The sequence below is a fragment of the Equus przewalskii genome, chromosome 28, assembly GCF_037783145.1.
Source record: "Equus przewalskii isolate Varuska chromosome 28, EquPr2, whole genome shotgun sequence".
In the NCBI taxonomy this organism is placed as follows: domain Eukaryota; kingdom Metazoa; phylum Chordata; class Mammalia; order Perissodactyla; family Equidae; genus Equus; species Equus przewalskii.
In genome coordinates, this window is record NC_091858.1 from 7,522,672 (window position 1) to 7,546,332 (window position 23,661).

A 23,661-nucleotide genomic window follows, 5' to 3' on the forward strand; every position below is an offset into this window, starting at 1 on the left:
TATTTTTTGGTGAGGAAGATTGGCCCTGAGGTAACATCTGTTGCCAATCTTCCTCTTGTTTCCTGAGGAAGATTGTCACTGAGCTCACATTTATGCCAATCTTCCCCAGCTTTGTACATGGGACACTGCCACAGCATGGCTTGATGAGCGGTGTGTAAGTCCGCTCCCAGGACCTGAACCTATGAACCCTGGGTTGCTGAAGTGGAACATGTGAACTTAACCACTATGCCACCAGGCCAGCCTCCTAATCATATTTATTTTAAGTTCTCTGTCTGATAACTCCATATTGGTGAGATATCCAAGCTTTGTTTTTAATACCTGCTTTACCTCTTCAGATAGTGTTTTTTCTTGCTTTGTAGCACGCTTTTTAATTTTTTTTACAATGAGATATGATGTATTAGATAATAGGAACTAGGTTAGATAGATCTGTAGTATGAGGTTTTACGTTAATCTGGCAAGCAGTTGCACTGTGTTTAATGTTTGCTGTGGCTGTAGTTTCCAGAGCATTCTAATTCCTCTAGTGTCCTTGTTTTTGTCTCCTTTTTTAGCTTTGGGTTTCTCTCAGAAGTCTTCCATGCATAGTCTGCACTTTGCAGCTCTTTCCACTATAATTCACCGTTGCTGTACTGGAGCCCTGTAGGTGTGGTAGTAATATGTGGGAGGGGGGAAGATTCTGTAATTTTGTGATTAAATCTTAGTTTTTCAGTTGGCCCGTATCTTGGGGCTGTGGCCTTCACAAATGTGTCTTAGGTCCGCCTTGCTCCCCTCAGGAGAGACAAGAGGGCTAGAGGAGGCCAGAGTGGGAGAAATGACATTCCCTCGCCTGAGATAAGATTGGTAAAATCTTTTCCCCTGAAGAGTAGTATTTCACTATAGTTACTCTTCCCTTCTCAGAGTTACTGAGAGGACTTTTCTTGGCTCTTCACTGTGAGAATTTGGTAGGGTTCTTGGAGGGAAAACCCCCAAGGTGTGGAGGTCCCTCTAAGGCTGTAGCCCCAAGGAGTCTCTCACTCTTCACCTAGTCCATACTAGACCTCCAGTCCTTCATCAAAATGATCATTTAAGTGTTCCTACCAGTTTACGGATCCAGTGGCTCCTTCCCCAGGTAAGTGGATCTTGATTTGAGTCTCCAGATTTCACCGTGATGGTTTGCCCTGCAACCTCGGCTCTCTGATGGGTGAGGAAAAGTCTTTAATTTTCAGTTTGTTCAGTTTTCTCTTGTAAGAACAGAAGGGATGACTTAAAAGCTCTTTACATGTTGGAGCTAAAACTGGGAATTTGGCAATGGCTTTCCTTATTCTCTATAATGCAAGTTTCAGAGGCTGGTTCTTTCACGTCACAGAATCAAGCAGCTCAGTTTTCTAATGTGGTTCACATCTCAGCACATCCCATCTACCTGTTTAATCTGAGAACTCCCCCTTCAGTAATTAAATATACTTTCTTCATGGGTCATTATGATGTGATTTATAACATGTATGTAATCGTCAGAATTACTGTGCATAATTAAAATATGAAGTGAATGCTGCCAGAGGCTTCAGTCACTCTCAGTGCCCTCACTAAAAATCAGGAGCTGACCAAATTATAAATAGACTGGTTTGCACAAGTTCCTGGCAAAACCTAATTATGAAACTTATCCTTATTCTATCAGAACTCGCTCCATTAGTCATGCAAATTCTGAAAATGATTAAGTTATTTTATGTGCCGGAATTGTGGAATTAATAATAAAGAGGTAGGTAGCAGTAATTAGACATTACTATAAAACTTTATTATGTCAGGTCGCTCTAGGTCATATTGTATCTCTTCCTGACCCCACACCCAAGACACACAGACACACACATACATACACACACACAAACACATCTTTAAGGTACTTTAGTGAATGGCGTAATGGTTTTAGTGGATTCATGGTAAATTTTTTAATGAGAGCTAAAACAAGGAGGAGAAGGATTTGTAAACTCTGAATGAGGTATTGTCTTGAAATTAGAGAAAGAGATTTGGTAATTACCATCAAGCGAATCCTTTCTCTCTAGAAAAGGCAAAGCAAGGAGAAATCAGTTACTATGAGGATATTTCAAGATATGGTCTGGAACAGGAGCAAGTGATACCTTAAAGCTTGAAGTTAGCTTTAAATGATCATGTCTCAACTTGTCTCTAATTTTACAGATAGAGGATTTAGCCTAGAGAAATTATGTGGCTGCCAGTGAATAAAAGGGCCAGGCCTCAAGCTTAGCATCATGCTTCTCCTATCTCGTGTACGGAAGGCCATGGAATGATGGGGAAATTGGTGAACATCAAAGTTTTCTCAGTGTGGGACTGAGTGAGAGAACATCGAAGTCAGGTCCATAACAAGTTTCCAGAATACAGAAAAAGCAATTCACTGATTGTTTAGCTTGGCAAATTACAGCCTCATCTGAGACAAGAGAGCTAATATATGGAAACAGAGACATCACGATGTTTATTCACAAGAGGCTAAGAATTTTGATGACTCAATCACTACACCTCTGAGGAAGCAAAAGTAAATAAAATTTAAGAGATAAGGAAGGAAGTAAAAGAGGGAGGAATAGAAAAAGGAAGAGAGGAGACAAGGGAGAGAGAAAGAAAGGGAAATGCATTCTTTATAGATAGAGGTAACATTTAAGAGTTACAAATTTATGTATCAGACTATGAGGGCTCAGCATTGCCAATTTGATGGGTCGGTGGTGGGGCTTATGCAAATGTTTCTTTGTTGGGGGAAGCAATGAGGAAAACAAAGAGAGAGAGACAGAGTGAGGAGTGTATTCCTTACAGGGATACAGAAAATCAATTCTGCATAACGAATTGACTGCCTTTATCAACTCACCAACTATCTGAAATTTACCCTTTGGTACTCTCTCCCTAGGTTAACTTTCTGTGTTGCTAGAGAGTGAAATCTCAAATGAAAGACAGCAGAGCTGTGAACTTTGCCCAGAATGAAGCAGTCCTCTTCAACTCTGCTTATTTGAGATGTGACCAGTAAATGTCAGCATTTATATAGGTGAATCCAGATGGCATGCTCAGACAAATGTGACAAACAGAAACTCATATGGAAGGTCCTTGAGAAGATGACATAGAAGAAGAAGAGATCTTGATCCTTGCCCCTCTGACAAGGGAGTCAGAGGTACAGCATGAGAGAATGGGTCTGGTCTTGGGGAGGGAGCTGATGAAGCTCAGATTATTTGTCTACAAATGACTCCTAGTAAAGTAACAACTTTAAGAGACAATGAAGGGAGGCCTTGACATTAGGGAATCTGGGCATGAGGAGATGAGTAAAACTGAGTGATAAACTCGAGAAAATACAGAGCTGAATAGGGAGAAGGCAAGAGTGTGGTTGCAACATGGTAATTAAAATACCCACCTCTGACAGATATAGGAGCCAGTAAACTTTAGTGTGTGTGTGCATGTGTGTGTGTTGTAAGATTTGACTTTTCGCAGCAACACCATGAGGTAAGCAGGAAAAATATTCTTATCCACATTTTCGGATGATGTGAAATTAAGCAACTCACTCAATGTCCCAAGATGGTAAGCAATGACTTTGGATTCCTGTTACCCAGACTCTGGGTCTACTGTGTGTTCCTCTATAATATGCTGGCACTTTATAGAACTGCTTAGAATGGATGCAGTGGTGAGCAGAGAAGGTAAATGAGGAAAATTCACACATGCTTTGCTTTTCTTAAAAAAAATTGTTGGATTTTTAATGCATTGGTTTTCTCCCCTCCTCCAATGGTGACAAAGCCTCAGGATTCTGCAGAGGGGCTCATGGGACAATTAGGCAGCTGCCTAGTCCGATCAAAGGAGGACAGTAAAGACTCCCAAGGACACACATTGCTTCAATGTGTACAAGATCTTGGAGAATTCTGTTCCTGCCTCCTCTATGAAGGGCTGAAAACCTCCATGGGGCTCCTTTTATTCCTTTTACACTGATTTCGAGGGCCCTGCTGAACAGTTCAGACTGCACAGAATCCTTTGTGCACCCCCATGGCATGCCTGCACATTCGTCACTCAAAGAATATTAAATCCTTTCAATGTGTCTTTCTTCTTGCTCTACTATTTTGTGTGTGTGTTTTCAAATTTCTCAGCTTTTTAGGAAGACAGTATGACACATTCACCTCCAAATGAGGAGGGGTCTCAGCAAGAGGCACTCTGAGAAAATGCATTTGAAAACGGCATTTGTTGGCTTGTTGGAGCCAAATACAGCCACCTCATCTTCTGCTTGAAACCCAAACAGGGGGATTGCCAGTCAGGGATTCCAACCAGCTGGTGGAATTGGCCTAAACAATCTTGACAAAAGGGATCCCTTTTCCTCAACAGCAGCTTCTCCACCTCTTTCTCTCTCCTTTTTGCTCGAGAACACACAGTTTTGCACTTGTCCTTCATACAAATAACTGGAGGGTGGGAATTATTCAGAAAGCTCATGTTCGACACCCCATCTGTTCATTTCTGACAGCAATATATAATGTAAGGCTATAAAAACTTGAAAAATAATGCAACATAAAAAGGGATTGACTCAGCTCCAAGAGGCCATAAATGGTAACAAATACCACAGGATGATTTATTTCATGCTGTAATCTTTACAGTAAGTCATCTTTCAGACATTTCCTTGTGACAGGTTTTAATAATATTAATGCCCAGAGCAATCCAAATCATCGCCAATAGACATATTTATCAAGCTGCCAATCCGAGTAAATGAAATTCTATAAGCAATAATGTAACATGTTTAAAGGAAGCTAATAAAACAAGTCAGCAGAGAAATATTACTTCAAAGTATTCTCTCCCTCTAATCCAGTCCTGTATGTTATACAGCCAAAATGCAAATCTTTCCATACTTGATTTATTGCTCCAAAAATACCAATGACCTTTTCCCAAGCTTCTGTATATTCACTCTCACACATTCATAAAGCCTGCAGTGCATCCTGCCAGAGTCGCTGAACACTGCAGTGCTTAGCAGTTATTGTTATGTTTGTCTTGCTTTTATGTAGGTACTTGATTGGCAGCTGCAGTGAATAATATCTAAGTTTCCAAGCCGTATTAAAATGTAACAAATATCTGAGCCATAAACCAATCTTTGCAGCCCCCACTCTAGGCAGGCCTTCGAGAATACCCGAGAAAGTGACTTGAGCAATGTCCTAATGGTTTACCATTTGCCAGGTAAAGTTCATGTGAAGGAAAGACAGCCTGCATTTTTGTTCAATCAGGTTTTCCTCGCTTTGTATTAATTATATATTATTCATGCAGATCACGGTATGCCAGCTGTTAAAGCAGTTGGCATCCCAAACAGCTCAAGATCTGCCTCCTGCAGGAAGCCTTCCTTATTAATTTCAGTAATTTTCTGATCTCTAGCTACCTGACCCATCCCACAACACAGCTTTCTAATTAATGAATCCGTGAAAGCACAATGCACATCAAAGACACTCACCACATATTAGATGGAAGCATGCAGTGCACTGATTTATTCAATCCATTCTGCAATTAATTGATGCCACCTTTTTTCTTGCATATCACACACATGCTCCTTGGGGATAAATTTACTGCTTAATGGGCACCACAAGGGTTTGCTATACCATTGTGCACTTTGTAGGGGCATGATATATATATATATATATATATATATATATATAATGATATTGTTTAATTGACATATTATTTAAATGTTTTTATTTATTACAATCATGAGCCTTGTGTTTATTTGGAGTAGATCCTTTGGGGTGTCTACCAAGCCCATTATCTGCACTTTTCTTTCTTCTTAGAGAACTGCCTCATTCCCCACCTAATGGCGAAATTTGTTCCTGATGACTCCACTTCCTGGATATGATTAGACAAGTCAGGAACCTGATTTGAGCTTAGCCAGTCAGACACTCTCTTCCTGTAACAGGAAACTAGGATATTGGGAATCTAGTTACCTAGTTTGCAGTACTGGAGCTGGGATGTGACTTTAGGACAGAGGTAGCCAGATTCTGGAGAGCAGAGAGTTACAGAGAGCCTTTGTGCAGAAGATGAAGCCTACATGACAGCTCCATGACCCAGTGGCAGAGCGCAGCTGAGGGCAGCCTCCTCAGGGCACACAGATTTCTACTTCCCGGCTCCAGGCTCACTAGATGATGTACATCACTTTCTCCCTTACAGTTGCCTGTTCTCTGATTTGTTATTAGAAATTTTCTTGTCTTTCTTTAGTTTAAAAGGGTTTCTCTTACTTGCAAGTAACTGAACATCAAAATGTTTATATTTCATTGACAAATTAGCTTTACAAAGACCACATGAGAGACCTATCTTAGTCTGAAAGGAGTTCATTCCTTATATGAGAAGCTGGATTTCTTTTTTGGATGTTAATCAAATGTAAAGCCTTTTGAATCTTGGTAATCCAGGGTATTTTGAGTTGAATTTTGGGGTACCCTTGGAACACAGTAAGAATTTACTAGACAAAGATGAGAAGGGAAGCTCATTCTAGGTATATGCACAAGCTCAAGGGAGGAAAAGAAGAATGGTGCATATTTGGAGAAGTGAGAGAATATAGTGTTGTTTGAGTTCATGGGACTTTTGGGGGAGGCAGGGGCTACATGATGAAGGCATTGTTAAGGATTTTGATTTCATTCTTAAGGGCACTGAAAAACCTTTGGAGGGAAGCAATAAATATTGGCAAATTTTCATTTTTGATACATCTTCCTAACAGTAATAGAGGCATAGATAACAAGGAACAAGAGGAGATGTGGGGAGACCAGGTCAAAGACCATTTCAACAGTGGTCTAGAAAAAGAAGATGGCGGATTGGATTGGGATTACAACTGGAGATGAAAAGGTGGAGGGATTTAAGATATTTTTAGGGGTAAAATAGAAAAAAACATGAGAATTGATTGAATTTAGGAGAGAAACCTACCTCACAGCTTCCTCACTTGTTTCTTTTAATCCCTACCAAAACCTCCAGCCCAGGTGTTAGCTGCTGATAGACCCAGCTCGGGTCTGTTTGTTTTATTGTTTGCTTTTGCCTACCTCAGAGTGTGTTTATGAGTATAGTTATTAGAGGCAGGTCAGAAGTCAGGTACTTGGGGAAGGTTTTAATTTTATCCTCTAATTTGGTACAGTGACACTATTCCAGAATCCAATTACTTCTCCTGTTTCTCCACTTCTTTACGCTTCCTTTCAACTTCAAAGCTCCTGTCATTAGCGCTGAGCCTTGTCCACTGTGATTCTCGTTGTGACAACAACCAGCCAGGGGGTGGTATTAGATCATGGGTCAGGATACGATGTAAAGAAGCCTCCCGTCCCCTGGCATCTTTATATCCGAGCCTATATACACATACCCTTCCTCTTGGGAATTACCATCTCCTTCCTTCTCTACTCTTCTGTTACTTCTTGACTTGGGAAAATGCTACAAGATTCAGTGGCTGAAACAGTAAAATGAAGGAGAGTAAAGAAAGAGTAAGAGAAGGAGGAAGAGGACGGAGGCAGCTCTACAGATCGGGAAGTGGAGACGAGAGCATCTGGTGAAAGAGTGAGAACGATTTTCCTCTACTCCCCTTCCCCACCAGGAAAGGAAAAGGTGCCAAGCGGGAAGGTAGACCTTGACCCAGCCTCTGGATGGAGGACTATAATAAGGGTTGATAGAGAGAACTGCTAAGCAGACAGTACAAACAGCTTTCTCCTGTGTTCTTCCTGGTCCCAAACATGATTTAGAATCATCTGACATAGGCCTTTGACTTTGAAAAACTGATAAATATAAGCTTATCCAGGAGGGTTTCTGCTTGTTTTATTCTTTAATATGTTCACTTTTTCCCCCTACAAATTAGCTATTAAAAAAAAAAAAAAACCAGATAGAATCCATATAGAGAAATCAAAGCCTTACGCCACTGGGTTCATTGATTTTTTCTTTTCTTCCTTCAGAGCATGTTCCTGGGTGGGTGTAAGGGACACGGCTAGAAATCAGTTACTCTGAGTGGGGAGTGGGTGCTGGGAGCTGTTCCTGGAAGACTGAGATCATGGGCCAAGTAGATACTTGACCTGGCCCTCCAATCCTTTCCAGTTATCTTTTACCTCTGAGCCACCTTTAAGTCACTTAAAACTGGATTTGCAAGGCTGCTCCACAAAAAGGGTTTCTCAAAGGAGTGAAACAGAAGTGAGAAAAAAGGAAACATAGCACCCATGGTCCTGGCAGCCGAATACCTAAGCTGAGGGCAAAAGGAAACCAAGGGCATTTAGAAAGGTCCAGGAATATTCAGATTTACCCCCAAACAGTGTAAAAGTCAGGTCCCAGGCTTAGCTGACTGTAAAGTCTAGCAGAATATTTCAGCTGGAGCAAATCTAGTTCATCAGTATGAAAAAGTTTCTCATAAAATATTATTTCAAGAATTAGAAATATTAATATGCTCTTTATTTGTAATAAAATGCAAATCATAAAGGTACTAACCATAATGATTACATCAATCAATCAATCAAAACTGTGAACATTTTTATGTTGCAAGACCATTTACATTGTTCTCAATTACTGAGCATAACCATGGGTTAAGACGTTACTTTGAATCAAAGTCTGTAAGTTTGTAATGCCCCATTTCAGGCTCTTTCTTCTAGATCTTCTTCTAGAGATGTATATCTGTAATGCATGTATGTGTAGGTGTGTATAAAGAATAAACGTATAAAGTAAATCATATACATACATGTATGCACAGATCTATGTGATCTACTTTATTGATTGATTCTTATATAGCAACACCAGAATCTTCCCCTAAACAGTAATTTATCTGCAATACATGCACTAGCAATTCTAAAAATGTGTATTAAAAATTCCTTGCACTATCTAAACTGAACATTGTAGCTGAAGTTTGAGACTGAAAATGGCAGCTTCTCTCGCACTTGCAAATTGCTTTATGATTTTTTTTTAAACTAGCTTTTCCCCACTGGTACCTTAAACTCAGATAAGATATAATAGTACCTACATTTCATTATGAGGAAACCAGAAATCAGAGAGGCAGCAACCTGTCTGGGTTAAAATTGAAAACTGGGAGTGGAATTGCAGCCTCTGGAACAGGGGTGGAGCCTCGCCTCACCCACAGAGGCCCCTGCAGCAGAGAAAGCCCAGCTCAGTGCGCAGACGCCAGTGTCTCCTGGCCCAGCCAGGGCAAGTGGTGGCACCTGTGCCATCTCGTTTGCGGGTAGAGTGTGCTCCCAATATGACCCTGGGAATAGAGGAGATTCCAGGTTTTAAAATGAAAATAAGGGGGTATTTCTTGTCTTTACATAAGAATTCTCCATAGAATTACATATAATAATCTACTCAGAGTTTAAAAAGAGTAACATTTAGAAAAAAATATTTGATTTCCACATGTTTTAAGGAACATGACTAATGCTTAAAGAGAGTCGAGCTTGTAAATAAAAAAGAATGTTGACTACCCGGCTTTTCCCAGGGCTTTGAGGAGAGCAGAGTAGGTTTCCAGGGAGCCAGCTTATTTAGTTTACTTTTTAGCACTATCTGCAGCAATATTTCAGAGTGAAATAAGTAAAATATCTGTTCCTTTTCATTTGGCAGCAGCAAAGATCTCAGGGGAAAAAAATAAATAAGAAATATGTAATCCCCAAGGTGTAATCCCAGGGTATGGAAACTCACTTCTCTTAAATACCTCCCTCTGGCGTAATTGACTTTTCATGTGCATTTTAATAATGATATTTCAGCAGGTTGCTAGAGAATTTTTTTTCTTCTGTTGTTGTTGTAAATTATGGTTTGGAAGAAAAGTGTTATAAATCTAATTACATTTTCACTTATATTAACAAGTCAGCACAATCTTCCAGCATGTTTACCAAGCAATTCCAATATTTACAGCTGACCTAATTGGTTGTGGGGTAGAAGCAATGAACAATATTTTATTGTCCTGATAGCTGCGCATGTGCTGAAGACAGCTACCCAGCAGCCCTGAAATTTTGCCTGCCTGGGTTTGCCTTCATCAACCAGCTGCAGAACAAGACAGGCAGCAGGGAGGGAAAGGGAAGTGGGCTCTGGAGTGGGGAGGAGAGCCGTTTGTTAAAGATGCCTTTTCTTAATCCTCTCATGGTGAGAAAGATTTTCTTGATTATTTGGAGACTGTTACAGACTCAAAAACTAACTTGTTCTTGGCAAATTTGGATGAAAAGTTATAAATAATTGCATGAAACGAATAATACATTGTGTAAACATACCAGGGAAAGACCATATTGCTTCATGGGGAGACAGGAACTGGGTCTAGCTCTCGCGTTACTAAAGGTGAGTTCTGCTGCAGCTTTGTCACCCTTCAGATTTAAATTGAAATGACATTTATCTCTAAGTCCTCTGTCTTTCCTACTCATACTATTCATGTGAACGCAACTGTAGGATGCTAGTAAAATTTTTGCAAAAAGCTACTTTGGGTGAGTCTCCTGACCATGGGTTCAATTATTTTGTGGGACAATCCTGTCTCTTGCATCATGATAATTGCTAACATTTATTGAGGGCTTACTCTCTGCTAGGAACTTTGCCAAGAGTCTTACACATAATCTTCTCATCAGCCCCATGAGATTGGTGGTATCACTTGTTTTAAAGATGAAGGATCTGAGCCACAGAACGGTAAGTGACTTGTTCATGATCACACAGCATGGAAGTCACAGATCCAAAATCTGACCCTTGAAAGTCCACTTCTGGAACCCCTGCTGTTATCATGAGACCAGGCAGCCTCCTCTTTCATAACTCTTGCAGCAACCTAAAAACTAACACACCATAGCACACAATAGGCTTTGAGGTGTGGTCTTAGATGTTAGCCAGGAGGCCCTCACTGGACATTCCCTAAAATCATACCTCCCATTCTGGTTGATGCCTGAAATCCCCTAGTTAGGGATTTGTTCCTTAGCTGAAATCCTTGATCCGTGATTAAAGAAAAGCTACCCCGGGAAGGGTTAATATTTTAAACTTCTGCTTTTGCAAATGATGGTTCAAATAGTAGATGTTGATGGGGACAGTAAGTAGCTGGGGAGGGGTGTCAAACTGAGAAGGGGGATGGTGAGTCTCAAACAGAGGGAAAAGAAGGCAGAATGAAAAGCCAAGGGCAACTGCTGACTTCACGTTTTTTCCGTAGAAACTCTAAGTCATGTCCTTAGTGCCTGAATAGTTTTACTTAGGAACAGTGCCTAAGCTTCCCATCATCTTCACCTTGTCTTGCTGAGTTGGTCTTTTATATATGACCCTAAACCGACAAGGTCTCATTCCTGCCTTTTAGAAGATTATAAATGAGAAAAATGAAAACATGAAGAAACTAATTACTTAACACAAATAAATATATACACTCAGTAAATGGTCAGTTGTGGCATTGTCATTTTTAGTCCCATGCTGTGAGGCCTGCTTCCTCATCTTACCACCCAGCTAAATCAGTGGAAATTTCTGTACCCACAAGTCCTAGAAGAATTTGACTTCATTTTTCTTAAGACTTGTCCACAGAATCACAAAGAGGTTTAAAAAAGGCCTTTGTCCTTCCTTTATGACAGCTTTCTAAGCTAGTCAAACAGACGGGGTGTGGAAGACAAGAGTAATGGAAGGAATATGTTAAATTTTCCAAGGTATTACTCTGATGCTTTTATGAAGCCTGAAGTTTTTTGTCTCCTATTTTTAAGTAATAATAGTGAAGTACTGTTTGTTAATCTAAAGAATTCACTTACTCAATGCATACTTGATGAATTATTCCCATATACATAGTACTTTGCTGGAGTTGTGGCACATTGCTTCTTGGAAATCTGGTTTTTGTCTATAAGTACAAGACAAGAACTAGAAAAGAGGTATTTAGAGAGTTTAAAGGAAACTGCTTACTCATTCTCTCCAAATTCTTGTTCTTCTATTCCCTGCCATTCTAACTCTTTCATCTGTCTTTGGAACTCAGGCTCATTGTGCTTAAAAATATCCTTTCTATATGTGTTTGTGTATGTCTATGTCCCTACACCCATACTTATACCTATAACTCTATATGGATACATTTGTATTACTGTTTTCTTTGGACTTTGTATTAAGACTTGATGAAGATGCTCATGAAACCTCATGGCTGACACACTCCCTGCTAGCGATTCCTATGTAGCCAAATAACATCAATTGAAATGAGAAAAGTATCTTTAGAGGTTCTGGAATCTTAGTTAGGAAATCATAGGACTGGGAACACAAGTGTTATTTGGATTCTTAGAGAACAGGAACTCTGAAAGATGAAAAGCTGGCTATACAATATTAAGTAAATGTGTATTTCTAGAAGATGATTTTAAATGCTATAGTAGGGACATAATAAGCATATAAGAATGAAAGACTCAAAGAATGCTTTTGATTTACTATTTATGGACTATATTTTACTCAAATAGAAAAGTCTATGCTTGTCTAGAGGGAAAGTCATTTTAAAAGCCTAATATAAAAGAAAAGAAATAAAACACCTGCTCAGATGATCTCATATGATCAGTTTCTGTAGGAAGCTCAGACAGGATGTGGAGAGAGAAGAAGTACCATGTATGGTGACATATCTAATCTTCTGCACCTGGAAAGACTCTGGAAGCTGGTCCTTAGTAGTTTAGACATTACTGAGTCTAGAAGATGGCATTTCTCTAGCCTGGATCATCTAGGGCACAGAATCCAATAAGGTATGCAGAACTGAGAGTAAAAATGGAAGGAGGGTCCAGCTTCTTTTCCTAAGACAATAGCGTGTGTGTGTTTGTGTGTGTGTGTGTGGTGAGGGGGCATAGTATCTGAAAGTGAGAGGTCCTAGGGACAGATGTGTCAAGAGTTGTGCCTGGGCATAAATTATATAGGGCAGGGAGTGGGTGTGCCAGAAGAGAGAGAATTTCCCTCAGTTGGATGGATTTCCCTATGTCCTCGTGATCAGTGTACCTCTTATACTAACAAGCTTCTGGCCTGGCAGAGGATATCCTGGCAGTCTTTCTCAATGGACTGTAATTTACTCAGAAAATGAAGACTGCCATGGGATCAGTTGTGCTGAAAGGCATTGGGAAATAGCCAAGGTAGGAGCTGGAATTGCCATGAAAAGAGTGTTCTGGAGGGGGAATGGCAAGTTACAGGCAGACTCAGATGTGGCAAAGTGACTGCACCATGGGAGGTACTGCATTATAGATCCTCACTGAAAACCCTGTTGACATGTTCCATTGAGCTGATAGTCTATGGATGGTGGGTGGTAGACAGTAAATGAAATTTTGGAAAGTCTTAAACTTCAAACCCTCTCTCCCTGAATGTGACAGAAATTGGTTGCAAAAGCATGGAAATCTAAGAACCAGGGAAATGATGGCAGAGGGGGGTGGGGGAACAGAAAGACAGCAACATGAACCATTTTTCACTTGCTCAATTTTTACTGCATGTTAGACACTATAAGAACTTAACCTGTTTTATCTCATTCAATCCTCACAACACTTCAACTGTTTAGGTTCTAATATTATCTCTAAGCTGCAGATGAGGAAACTTAAGCTTAAAGACCAAAGAGGATGGTGATCTAGGCCTCGCGCCTGCCATAGGGGCAAGGCTCACGGCTGACATTGGTGGGCCACTTGAACTTAAAAGAACTGAGCTGAAAATTAGGAAAGAGAGAAAGTAATATCCATAGTCTCTGGTATCACTCAAAGAACATGGAGAGTATGAAGATGAAGTTGATATGATCTTAGTCATAAGTTTCACAAAGACACAGTGGGAAGGGTGGTTATGTGGGAAAGTACTTAGATTTCAGTATAATCTAGGAGTTGAATTCGGCAGACGCGGAGGGAGGATTTCTAGGGAAGGGCTGATGTGTCCAAAGAAGGTAAACCTTTCTGTCAGAAATGGTTTCCTCTCTTGACCCAGAGCTATCATGCACCGCCTGAAAATTTCTGCCTCTCTTTGAGTTATTGGTTAGATATCTATCAGTATCTACTTGAGTTTATAAACACCTACTTTTCAAAATCTGAATGACTTAGTGAGGTTATTGTATTATTGGTCAGTCCACAACATAACATGAATTAGTTGTATCTAAGTCTTTTTTTTCTAATATCTAATTAAAGTCAGTTTTACTGAAAAAGTGAATTTTGATAAAGAAGAGGCAGAGAATAACAACTAACTATAGAATAGGAAAATGGGCAAAACCCTGTGAAGCTGATGTGAAGTAGGCTGGCCACAGTATATCAAAGAAGTTGGAAGAGAGGGCAAAGGGCTCAGGGAGTGGCTGAGATGCATTTTTATTTATTGTAAAGTTTTGCATGGGTCTCTCTCTATCACCTTGAAAATAAAGAGAGAATATTCATCTTCACTCTCTCATATTACACGACCCCTTGATTTAAGGACACGGAATTCAGGTGAATAGAGCTAGTGTTTGTTTATTTATTCAACAAACACCTATTTAACTACTGTCTATTAAAGGGCTTTTGTGTGCTAGTCTGAGAAGCTAACTGCTATTTATAGCATTGCTTATTCTATGGAAACAGAAAGATACTAGGGATGCAATGAAATATTGGACTATAACTTTTGTGTAAGTTACGGCTGTCTGTATTGCTTCAAGTGCTAAGAATAGAAGAGAGCTGTTTCTGAATTTCCCAGAAAACCCACTGGTGACCTGAAGATTACATCTTTAAAAGCATCAAGCCCATTGTCAGCAAAACTATAAATAATATTATGCTGTTTTTGGTATGTGAATGTAGTACTATTAACACATCAAAAATGGATCACAAATAGCACATTCCATACGTTTTACATTTTTTTCCCCCAATAATGCCTAGTTGTCTCTCTTAAGCCTTCAAGTGTATTTTACCACTCATTGTAGCTACCTAAGACATATGTTTGCCGATTTGCTAACTGGAGTTATCTTTACCCGGCAAAAAAAAAAAAAAAGAGTAATAAAGAATGAAACAAACAATTCCAACCCTAGGCTCCAGTACTAAGTGGGAGTAGGATCTGTGATTCATCTCATTAACACTGTACTTAAATCAACTGAGTTAAGCAACTACATTGATGAAATATCACAGAAATTCACCCATACATGGCATTCGTCTGTTGAAGTGCACACCACCATCTGATCAGCAGTATGGCCCTGATTGGGTTTTTTTTTTAAGCCTCTAGTTCATGTGAACATATCTTGCTTTTAAATTAAGAGGTGTAAGTGAATTAAGCATCATCTTTGGAGAATACTTGGATGGGTAACTATCACTACCACAGGGCTTTACGGGCTTTTGAAGCATATTCAGGGATTCCCCCAGTCAGATAAGGGCTGCTGTGCCCAGTCTGTGGATGGACCAGGGCATTTGGATCAATTCTCCCTTTGGGTGCTTGCTTTAGACCATTTCCTTATTTATCATAGACAATGGGGGAACTAAAGACAATGGGAAAAATGCCAATAAGTTAAATTGTTTTGTTTTTATGGCTTTGCTAAAGAACAGTGAGAAAAGTCAGTGAAACTGAATGGTTACAATTACATTCAAGGATTTTCTGTGGCTTTTGATTATCTGTGACTTGCCTTCCACTATTACCACAGAGAAGTCATGGGAGAGAATAAGTGAAGCATAAATGTGATTGGAGCACTCTACGTGTTATCACCTATGTTGTCTTTATATTCTCAAAACAATTTTCAAATTTGAATCATGTTTTTGTAACAACTTTGCATTAACATAAACATAATGTACAGACATCTATACACACATGTGCAATACTAACAGCCAAGAATATATTCTTAAGAAATGTGAGATATTTCTTATAGCACTCCGCCATGCATTCTCACCTCTATTCAGGCTAGCTGGTACATGGAAGGTGCCACATTTTCCCACATGCCTTGCCCATGTCACATCCTTCACAGGAGGTGAGATTCTCACTCTCTTCTACCTTTCCAAATCCTACCTCCCACAGGCAACTTTCTGGAACAATCCATCCAGCCGCCACTGACTTCTTCTTCCTTTGACCTCCTGCAAGAATCACCAATGTAGCACTTGAAGGAATGCTGCCTTATTCGGCCTCTGATTTATTTCATATGAATTCATCTTGTTTACCTAACTAGATTGCATGGAGGTTGAAATATGATTTCTATATCTATAAACACATCAGGCACAGTGCCTACTTAGCACATAGAGGTACTTAATAAATACCTATTTATCAAGCATTTTAAAAGAAGACAAAATTATCTGTAAATCCTCAAGCTAGTCTGACTCTGTTGTGTTTTCATTAAGAGTGAGGCAAAATTTGAATTTCTAAAATTCCATAGCACCTTTCCTCCAAACAGTTCCTAATCCTTCCCCACAGATTATTTCAGTTTCATAAAATCCTGGAGTGGAACGCAAGGAAGGACAGAAACTATAACTCCTAGGACTTTTATATTCCTCTTAGAAAGTGCACACATGAATGGTGGCATCTTTGGTGGCTCACACATTTGACACCTGCCTCACCTGTGGTAGAGGTACAGTAAAACCTCTGTTAACCAGTCCCATTTATACAGAATCTTCAAATAAGCAGAGGCATGATCCTTCACATATTAAAAGAGGGAAAATAGCAAAAACAAGATCAAGGATTTATTTCAAAATCCATATCCTTAGAAAGCTCTGCACTTATTACATATTCCGTCCGATTTCATACACCTTCCTAGATATAATAATTGATAATTTCAATAATAAACGTTTCATGAGCACTTACTTCCAGCCAGAAATCAAGCAAAGTGCTTTAAATACCTAATCTCATTCAAATATTACAAAAAACCTACAAAGTATTCACTACTGTTATACTCATTTAAGATACGAAAATGGAGACACCTAGGAGTAAAGCAACTTGCACAAGTTCACACAGCTTAGAGTCAGCCTTTGGATTCAGGTAATGCCAGAGCAAAATGGCTGTGCTCTGCTACAATACAGTACTTACCTGTAGACAATCACAATTCTCAATCATTAAAGATTTCCCAGGTATATTCTAGCTACTAAACTGAAATGTTGCCAACACGTTAGATCAACCCTCTATTTAAAATCAACTAAACACATCACCCTTCATATCCAACCCTGTTAATCAGGTTTTAATGTACTAAAGATCTATATGGAAAAGAAAGTGGGGGAGGAAGAATTTGTTGACCCTATTTTATGAATTCAAAAATAAAGGCAATCTCATCATCAATTTGTTGGAAATAGGGCATGGATTAACAATAGAAAAGTAGTTTGGAAGTAGTTGAAATTTCATCCAAACCTACATTTCTAGAGGGCTTGAAAGGTGATCTGAAAGAAAACTGGGTAGAGAATCTTCAGTTATCGCAGGTATAAATTATTTGAGCAATGTTGGGGAAAGGTACATTTGCTTAGTTTAGTGACATTGGGAGAAGTAAGGGTGAATTCATGTTGGTGAGGAACAATTCCATTGGTCAGTACAGGAGCTGATAAAGCAAATATTCTGTTTAAGTCAAATTTTTATTGCCCAGTGATTCCCCGAAAAACATAGGGGACCAAGGTTCTGTAAGGTTCTTACTTGGCGTCAGGGCTGAAGTTTAATGGTGACTCTTGAAAATTCTGCCTTTCTGTACCAGGGAATTCCTTCAGGCTGTTTCTCTTTACCGCTACTGTTGCCCCTGCAATAGCATAACAATCTTAATGAGTTGGCATAATATCTCTTAATAAGGGATTTTTGGACCATTCCTACGGCTGGGACATTTCTAGGCCCTTGACTAGGGAGAGGCTGGTGATCCTTAGCTACTGACTAATTCTAAAAATGAAACTGTAGAGAACTCTTTAATTTCCTTCTACAGAGTTAGAAAGTGAGTGGAAAATGATTGTAAGGATTTCAATACCGTATACTATGGTTAGAATAAGTATCTATTAAGTTGCTAATGCACCTTTCTAATCCATCACTCCTCTCATCTCACCCAAGAGTCTAGCATCTGGGGATCCTTCCTGCTACAGGCAGGGTCTAGAGCCACTACAGGACTCTAAAAAAGGATAACTATACAGGTCCCCTTCTCCTTTCTGCAGATATTGCTCAGGAAGCAATTCATTCTCCTTGGGTATTGCCTCCTTCTAGTTTATTTTTCCTTCAAGTTTTCCTTTATGATTGATTTTAACTTCTGAAGAATCTTGATCTTACATGGGATATGTCTCAAAACATTTGTGAATTTCCAAATCTGAAAATAACAAAAGCAAATAATTTTCCAATCTGCAACATGTGCACGGTTTTGGGACTTCAAAAGGTGATTGTGAGGATAAATATAAGAATGTTTGAAATTTAATAATTAAATGAGCAACATGAAGTTACACCGAGATGGAAAACACTGACACATGAGCCATTACTTCTTCTTGCACCCATATGTTGGTACTCAATCGTGTCATTCTTATTCCAGAACCCAGATTCAACCTAGGAATCCTTTCAAAACACTGGGCTAGAAAGCCATTGTTGGTCCATAAGAATTGGCACTTGGTATTGTGATAAAAAATAACATTCTAAAGCATACTTTGGAAGTTAAATGCTTCTCTTTCACTCTTCAAGGACTCTGCGTTATCTGCTTGCCTGAATCTGATTGCTGAGTGACCAGAGATGGTGAGGTTTTGTGAGAAGAAGTTACCAAGGAGATGGACAAAGTCAGAGTAGCCATCACTGCTACTCCTTTTCTCCCGCCCACCCAAGTGGAGAAAAGAGACAGGACCTTTTCCTCCTGTGTCAATTTAAGAATCATCTCTTTACTTAGACTACTCAAAATTGGGAGTTCATGTGAAACAAGCTGTTAAACCCACATATCACCAGGTTTTCGACAATGGCAGACAGAAAGAACTGCAAAAACATCTTGGTATCCCTTTCTTTTCATGTAATTCTTTCTGAACCATTCTAACCCATAGAAAATACCAATTTAATCAAAACACATTTCAGGAAAAAGAGGAACATCCTTTGGATACGTGATTTGTCATCTTAAATCAGCAATAATTGCATCACACAGGTGTGCTGAGAGCTAGGTTTGGAATAAGATTGTTCCCTACCTGTAATCCTCAGAAGCCCTCACTTACATATGAAGGCTTGATGGGGGTTTTCAGGTTGACTGATGTTTCCTTATTTCGTGGTTACCTTTTGCCCTTGAGGGGATGACTCAGGAAGGAAACATCTGAAGAAAAATCTGAGTGAGGACTAGTGTGTTACCAAGTGTCAGTCTTCAAAGGCTAGTCGGCTTAGTACATGTGATAGAAGCTGAGCTATGGAATGCAAAAGGCAACAGGCCCAAACTGGCTTGGGAACAATGGAACTTTCGGGAAGCCTCTGTTTTCTCAAAGCCTCAGTCTCCAGCCAACAACATTTGCCAGGTATTAAAAGAAGGGTGGGAGGGAATCAGTGGGTGAGGTGAATGCTACATACAAACGTCTCGAAATTTTTGTTGAAGCTTTGAATCTTCCCTTGTGTCATTCTTAATAAACTCTCTGCTGAAAACATGTTAATGATTTGTATAATTTTGGAAGCTTTCATAATTATGGGGGTATGTGCATGTATTTGGAGGTCGGAAAGATCAGTCTGTATGAGGATTGGTGAAGTCTCTGGGTGTGTGTTGGCTGCCTGAAGGTGAAAGATGAACTGGCCCACACGACCTCTTTGGTCCCTTCCAACTCTAAGTTATGTAATCCTAATGACCTTCAAAAAAAATCTAAGAGTGTTCCCTCGAAAGGTTGCAGATAAGGCAATTAAGAACGGGCAATAACTGATTATTGCCCTTCCCCCCAGTTTGAGTGCTGCTTCAAGCATTTGGGAAAGAAACAAAGAATAAAATAAAAATAAGAAGGCAAAGTCCCCTCTCTTAAGGCAGTAGACAAGCAAGTGAAGTTTCTCTGATTTTATTCTAAGGCAGTTTGATCATTTAATTTATTTATATTTTTATCTATCTACAGCTGACAGTACGCAAGTAATTATGTTTTTACATTTTAGGCAAGGAAAAAATGGAATGGACTTTTGCCTAACACTGTAGCCAGACTGTTAATGTCTTGCCATGGCTTGTGGCTACCCAATGGATATTCTAAAGAAGTTTTCTGGATAAAGCATTAGATGTCAAAAAAGACATGGCATCTAAGACCTGTGAATGACTGGGAAAAAACTGAAATTCCTATACATGGTCAACATTTTATCTTTCTTCTTCAAGAAGTGATTTCCTTGAAAGGTGCAGGCAAGCATTTTCTTTTCTTAACATGTAAGATAGGACTGCATGTTAAGACATGCCTCATATATGATTTCCACATGGATAGCAATAAATCTCTTTCTCCCTCAAGAAATCTTATCATAGTTCAAATGAGTGAAAATAATTCCCATATTATTTGGATAATTCTGAATCTGTTCTAATTTACTAAATCGCTAACTTGTTGCAATTATTTACAAAATTTGCTATTTACCAATCATTGTGACACACATAAAAAGTGATACCGTGTATTCTGGATAAGAACTACTGCCCTTAGGAGCAGAAGAAGCAACAGGGAAACAGATCAAGCCAACACCTTATTCTTGTAAAAGTATGGATAATATATTCATCCATCTATTTTTTTATTTTTATATCCATTCATGATCGGAAATTTATTTCAAGAAAATCATTATAGCCATGAAAGATGGCACAGATTGGCATGAAAACAGGCTAGATCCAGGGAAAGCAGCTAGTGTAATCATTGGGATGAGAAATAAATAGGGTCACAGCTAAGGTGGAGAAGGACACTGAGAACTGGAGAAAATGGAACCCCTTAGTCAGCTGTAGGATTAGAAAAACAATAGCAACTGTCATAAACACAGGCATCCAAGATGTTGGTATACGGTCTTTGTGGATTTATTACCAAGTTGCTTTCCCTTTTATTGGCATTCAGTGGTCATGTGGTCCTTGACCCTGCTTTAGAGAAGAAAAGTCATACAGGAACACTTACTCTTTCTCCTACCTAAGACCATTGTTACAGGAGGAGAACTCGGACTGGACTGCAGGGCTGCTTAGCTACGCCAAGCTGGGGAGATGAGCTGCTACATTCATGAGCGTAGTTATATCTCAAACTGTTGAGTTTGGAATTCTCCCTAGGGAATACTGGCTGGGGTGACTCTCTTCTTAAAGTGGTCAGTTAGTCTTGTATGTTTACGAAAAAAGTGACCCAGGGCGAAACCTAAAGAAAACTGTAATACAGAGTTATTCATGATTGGACCACCTATTCAAACCATTTTCTAATGTATCATCCTGTCCCTGACAACTTTCACACCTTTTCCCAATTTCCTTTTCAATAATTCCCCTTTCCTTTAGGTGTGACTCCATTGCAAAAATTAAAATTTTAATGAGGACTCTAAAATAATTCTCAAGGGGTGGAGATTAGGGGAATTGGGACACAGCTTTCCTAAGGGCCATTTCCATATAGCGCACTCCCTCCACCCCATCACAAACAAAGATTGTTATGTACTCCTCCCTGCCCAGGTTGAAGACTACCACTCTAAAACCTTAGTGTTAGAGATTTCAATGGTGAAAAAGCAGGCAATGAATTGGTTAGTTGGGGCTGGGAAAGTTCCTGCCCAATAACTTATCTAATTCTGTTAAGCAGAAAAGCAGAAAGACAATTACTCCTCCTGCTCTGAAGACTTAGCTCTGCTGGTCCTCATGCTCTGAATCCAAAAACCATCAGGAAATGAGTTCAAATAAGTATAGGCTACTAGGACTTCTCTGCCAGTTCTTATTCCATCTGTATTTCATTGATGAGAAAAGAAATAATGAATCCTTTTTGACTTTATATTCTCACAGGTAAGATGATCATTAAAATACATGTAGTACTTACTATTTGCCAGGCACTGGTCTTAATGCTTTTTATGTTAATATTGCTCAATTTGTATACTCTTTATGTACTAATATTCTCATTTACTCATCTGAGATACGTAATATTATATTGACATTTTACAGAAATATGAAGCATGCTGAGAGCTTAAATCATTTGCCTAAAGTCACACAGCGAAGAAATAAGTGACCAATCCAGGATCTGTGTTCTCAACTACCATGCTGCCTCTTTAAAATGTTAGATTATGAACTTAAGTGGAAAACCTCTGGTGTGGTTCTAGTTTAGAAAAATGAGAGTAATCAAAGGAAGAGGGATCAGAAATCATAGAATATCAGAATTGCGAAGGGCCGTAGAGATGATGGGTACTGCCCTGGTTGGAAATGATGACGCTGAGATCCCAAAAGGAAACATGTCTTCCCTAAATCACAGTTAACCAGTGGAACAGCTGGGGTCAGAATTCGTGTCTTCCGAATTCTCACTGAGTACATGAGGAGGAAGAAATTGGTGGGAGCCAGCAAACTTAATGAGCCCAAGAAAGAGATGATTATTGGAAGGGAGAGGGCTGGGAATACTCTTCATATGGCTCTAAAAATGTGAAATTGTCAGCCTGAAATCTGTACTAATCCAAAGTCAGTAAGGTTTTCTATGTTGTCATTTATTGGTAAGTTCCTAAGTCCTTTTTGGAAGCTAATTCTCTAGGAGAATATCCAGATATTATCATGACTTTTCAACCAATAGGGCAAGTAGTGCCCCTCTACAGTGATGTCCTCTTTGCACAATTGACTAGAACTAACTCTCCAGATTCAAATTCACCTGCAAGTCCGCTCTCTGGCCGCCAGACCTGTGAGCATTTCATGGTACTCTGCTGCCATCATCTGGCAAACTGAGGTCAAGAACAGCTGACTCACTCCTTGCCTGCTATCTAAGAATCTGGGTACCAGATTAGTTGAGTTCTCCTGGATACAGTGGGGTAGGCTTGGTAGGAGTGACGCTTGAGGATCAGTATGCGTCAGGAAGAAGAAATGATTCTGTTACCAGAAGAACGAAATATTCTGAGGACTGTATTAACTACATTGAAGTTCAAACATTAGATTGTAAATTCAATGTCTTTACTAATTTATTCCCTAGATACTATAAAATACATGTCACAGAAGTGGGTAAAATTTGGTATGTCTACAAACATAAAGGCGGAGCATTTCTCTTTACACAAAATGTTTTCCATCTTTATACTAGAGCAACTTCCTGTGTTAAAATATTTATAGTAAAATCACACAATAGTCAGCTAAAAAAAGGGGTGATTATTCATTTTTAGAACACATTTTTGTTTTGCAAAATGAATGACGGCAGTGCATGCACATGAGTGTGTATAATTTATTTGCAAAAGTTTGATTTTTACACTGTTTTCATGGCTAAGCCTATTGCAAGAAACCATGCTAAATTTTCATATAGTATAAAGATATGTGTACTGAGATGATACTTTTAATGTATTATTTTTTCTTCCTTATTCACGCTTTTTCTTTTTCTTTTTTTTTGAGGAAGATTAGCCCTGAACTAACGTCTTTGCTCATCTTCCTCCACTTTATATGTGGGATGCCTGACACAGCATGGCTTGAGAAGCACTGCGTAGGTCCACACCTGGGATCAAAACTGGTGAAATTCAGGCCACTGAAGCGGAGTATGCAAACATAACTGCTTCGCCACTGGGCTGTCCCCTTATTCACACCTTTTTTAATGGGAACTTTCTTCTATTTAGTTAGCCTTATCCAGTGCCTCAAGAAAGATCCATATTATTATAGAATGCAAAAAAAGTCAATGTTTAACTTTTGAATCCAAAATAGAATCTTGAAGCCCATTTAATTAACAATATTCTTCAGACTCAAGCATTCAGTTGCAAACCCCACAGACAATGGGGATGTCAGGAAATTACATAGGAATAGTTTCTTTC

General features: G+C 39.2%; 1 protein-coding gene across 1 annotated transcript in view; it reads right to left on the reverse strand.

Moving 5' to 3' along the window:
- The window catches only part of KCNU1 (potassium calcium-activated channel subfamily U member 1), a 150,402-nt gene that overhangs the window by 48,278 nt on the left and 78,463 nt on the right, over positions 1-23,661 (reverse strand). The window contains exon 19 of the mRNA XM_070598090.1: positions 17,434-17,533. Coding sequence (XP_070454191.1) covers positions 17,434-17,533 — 100 coding nt within the window. The remainder of the gene's footprint in view (positions 1-17,433; positions 17,534-23,661) is intronic.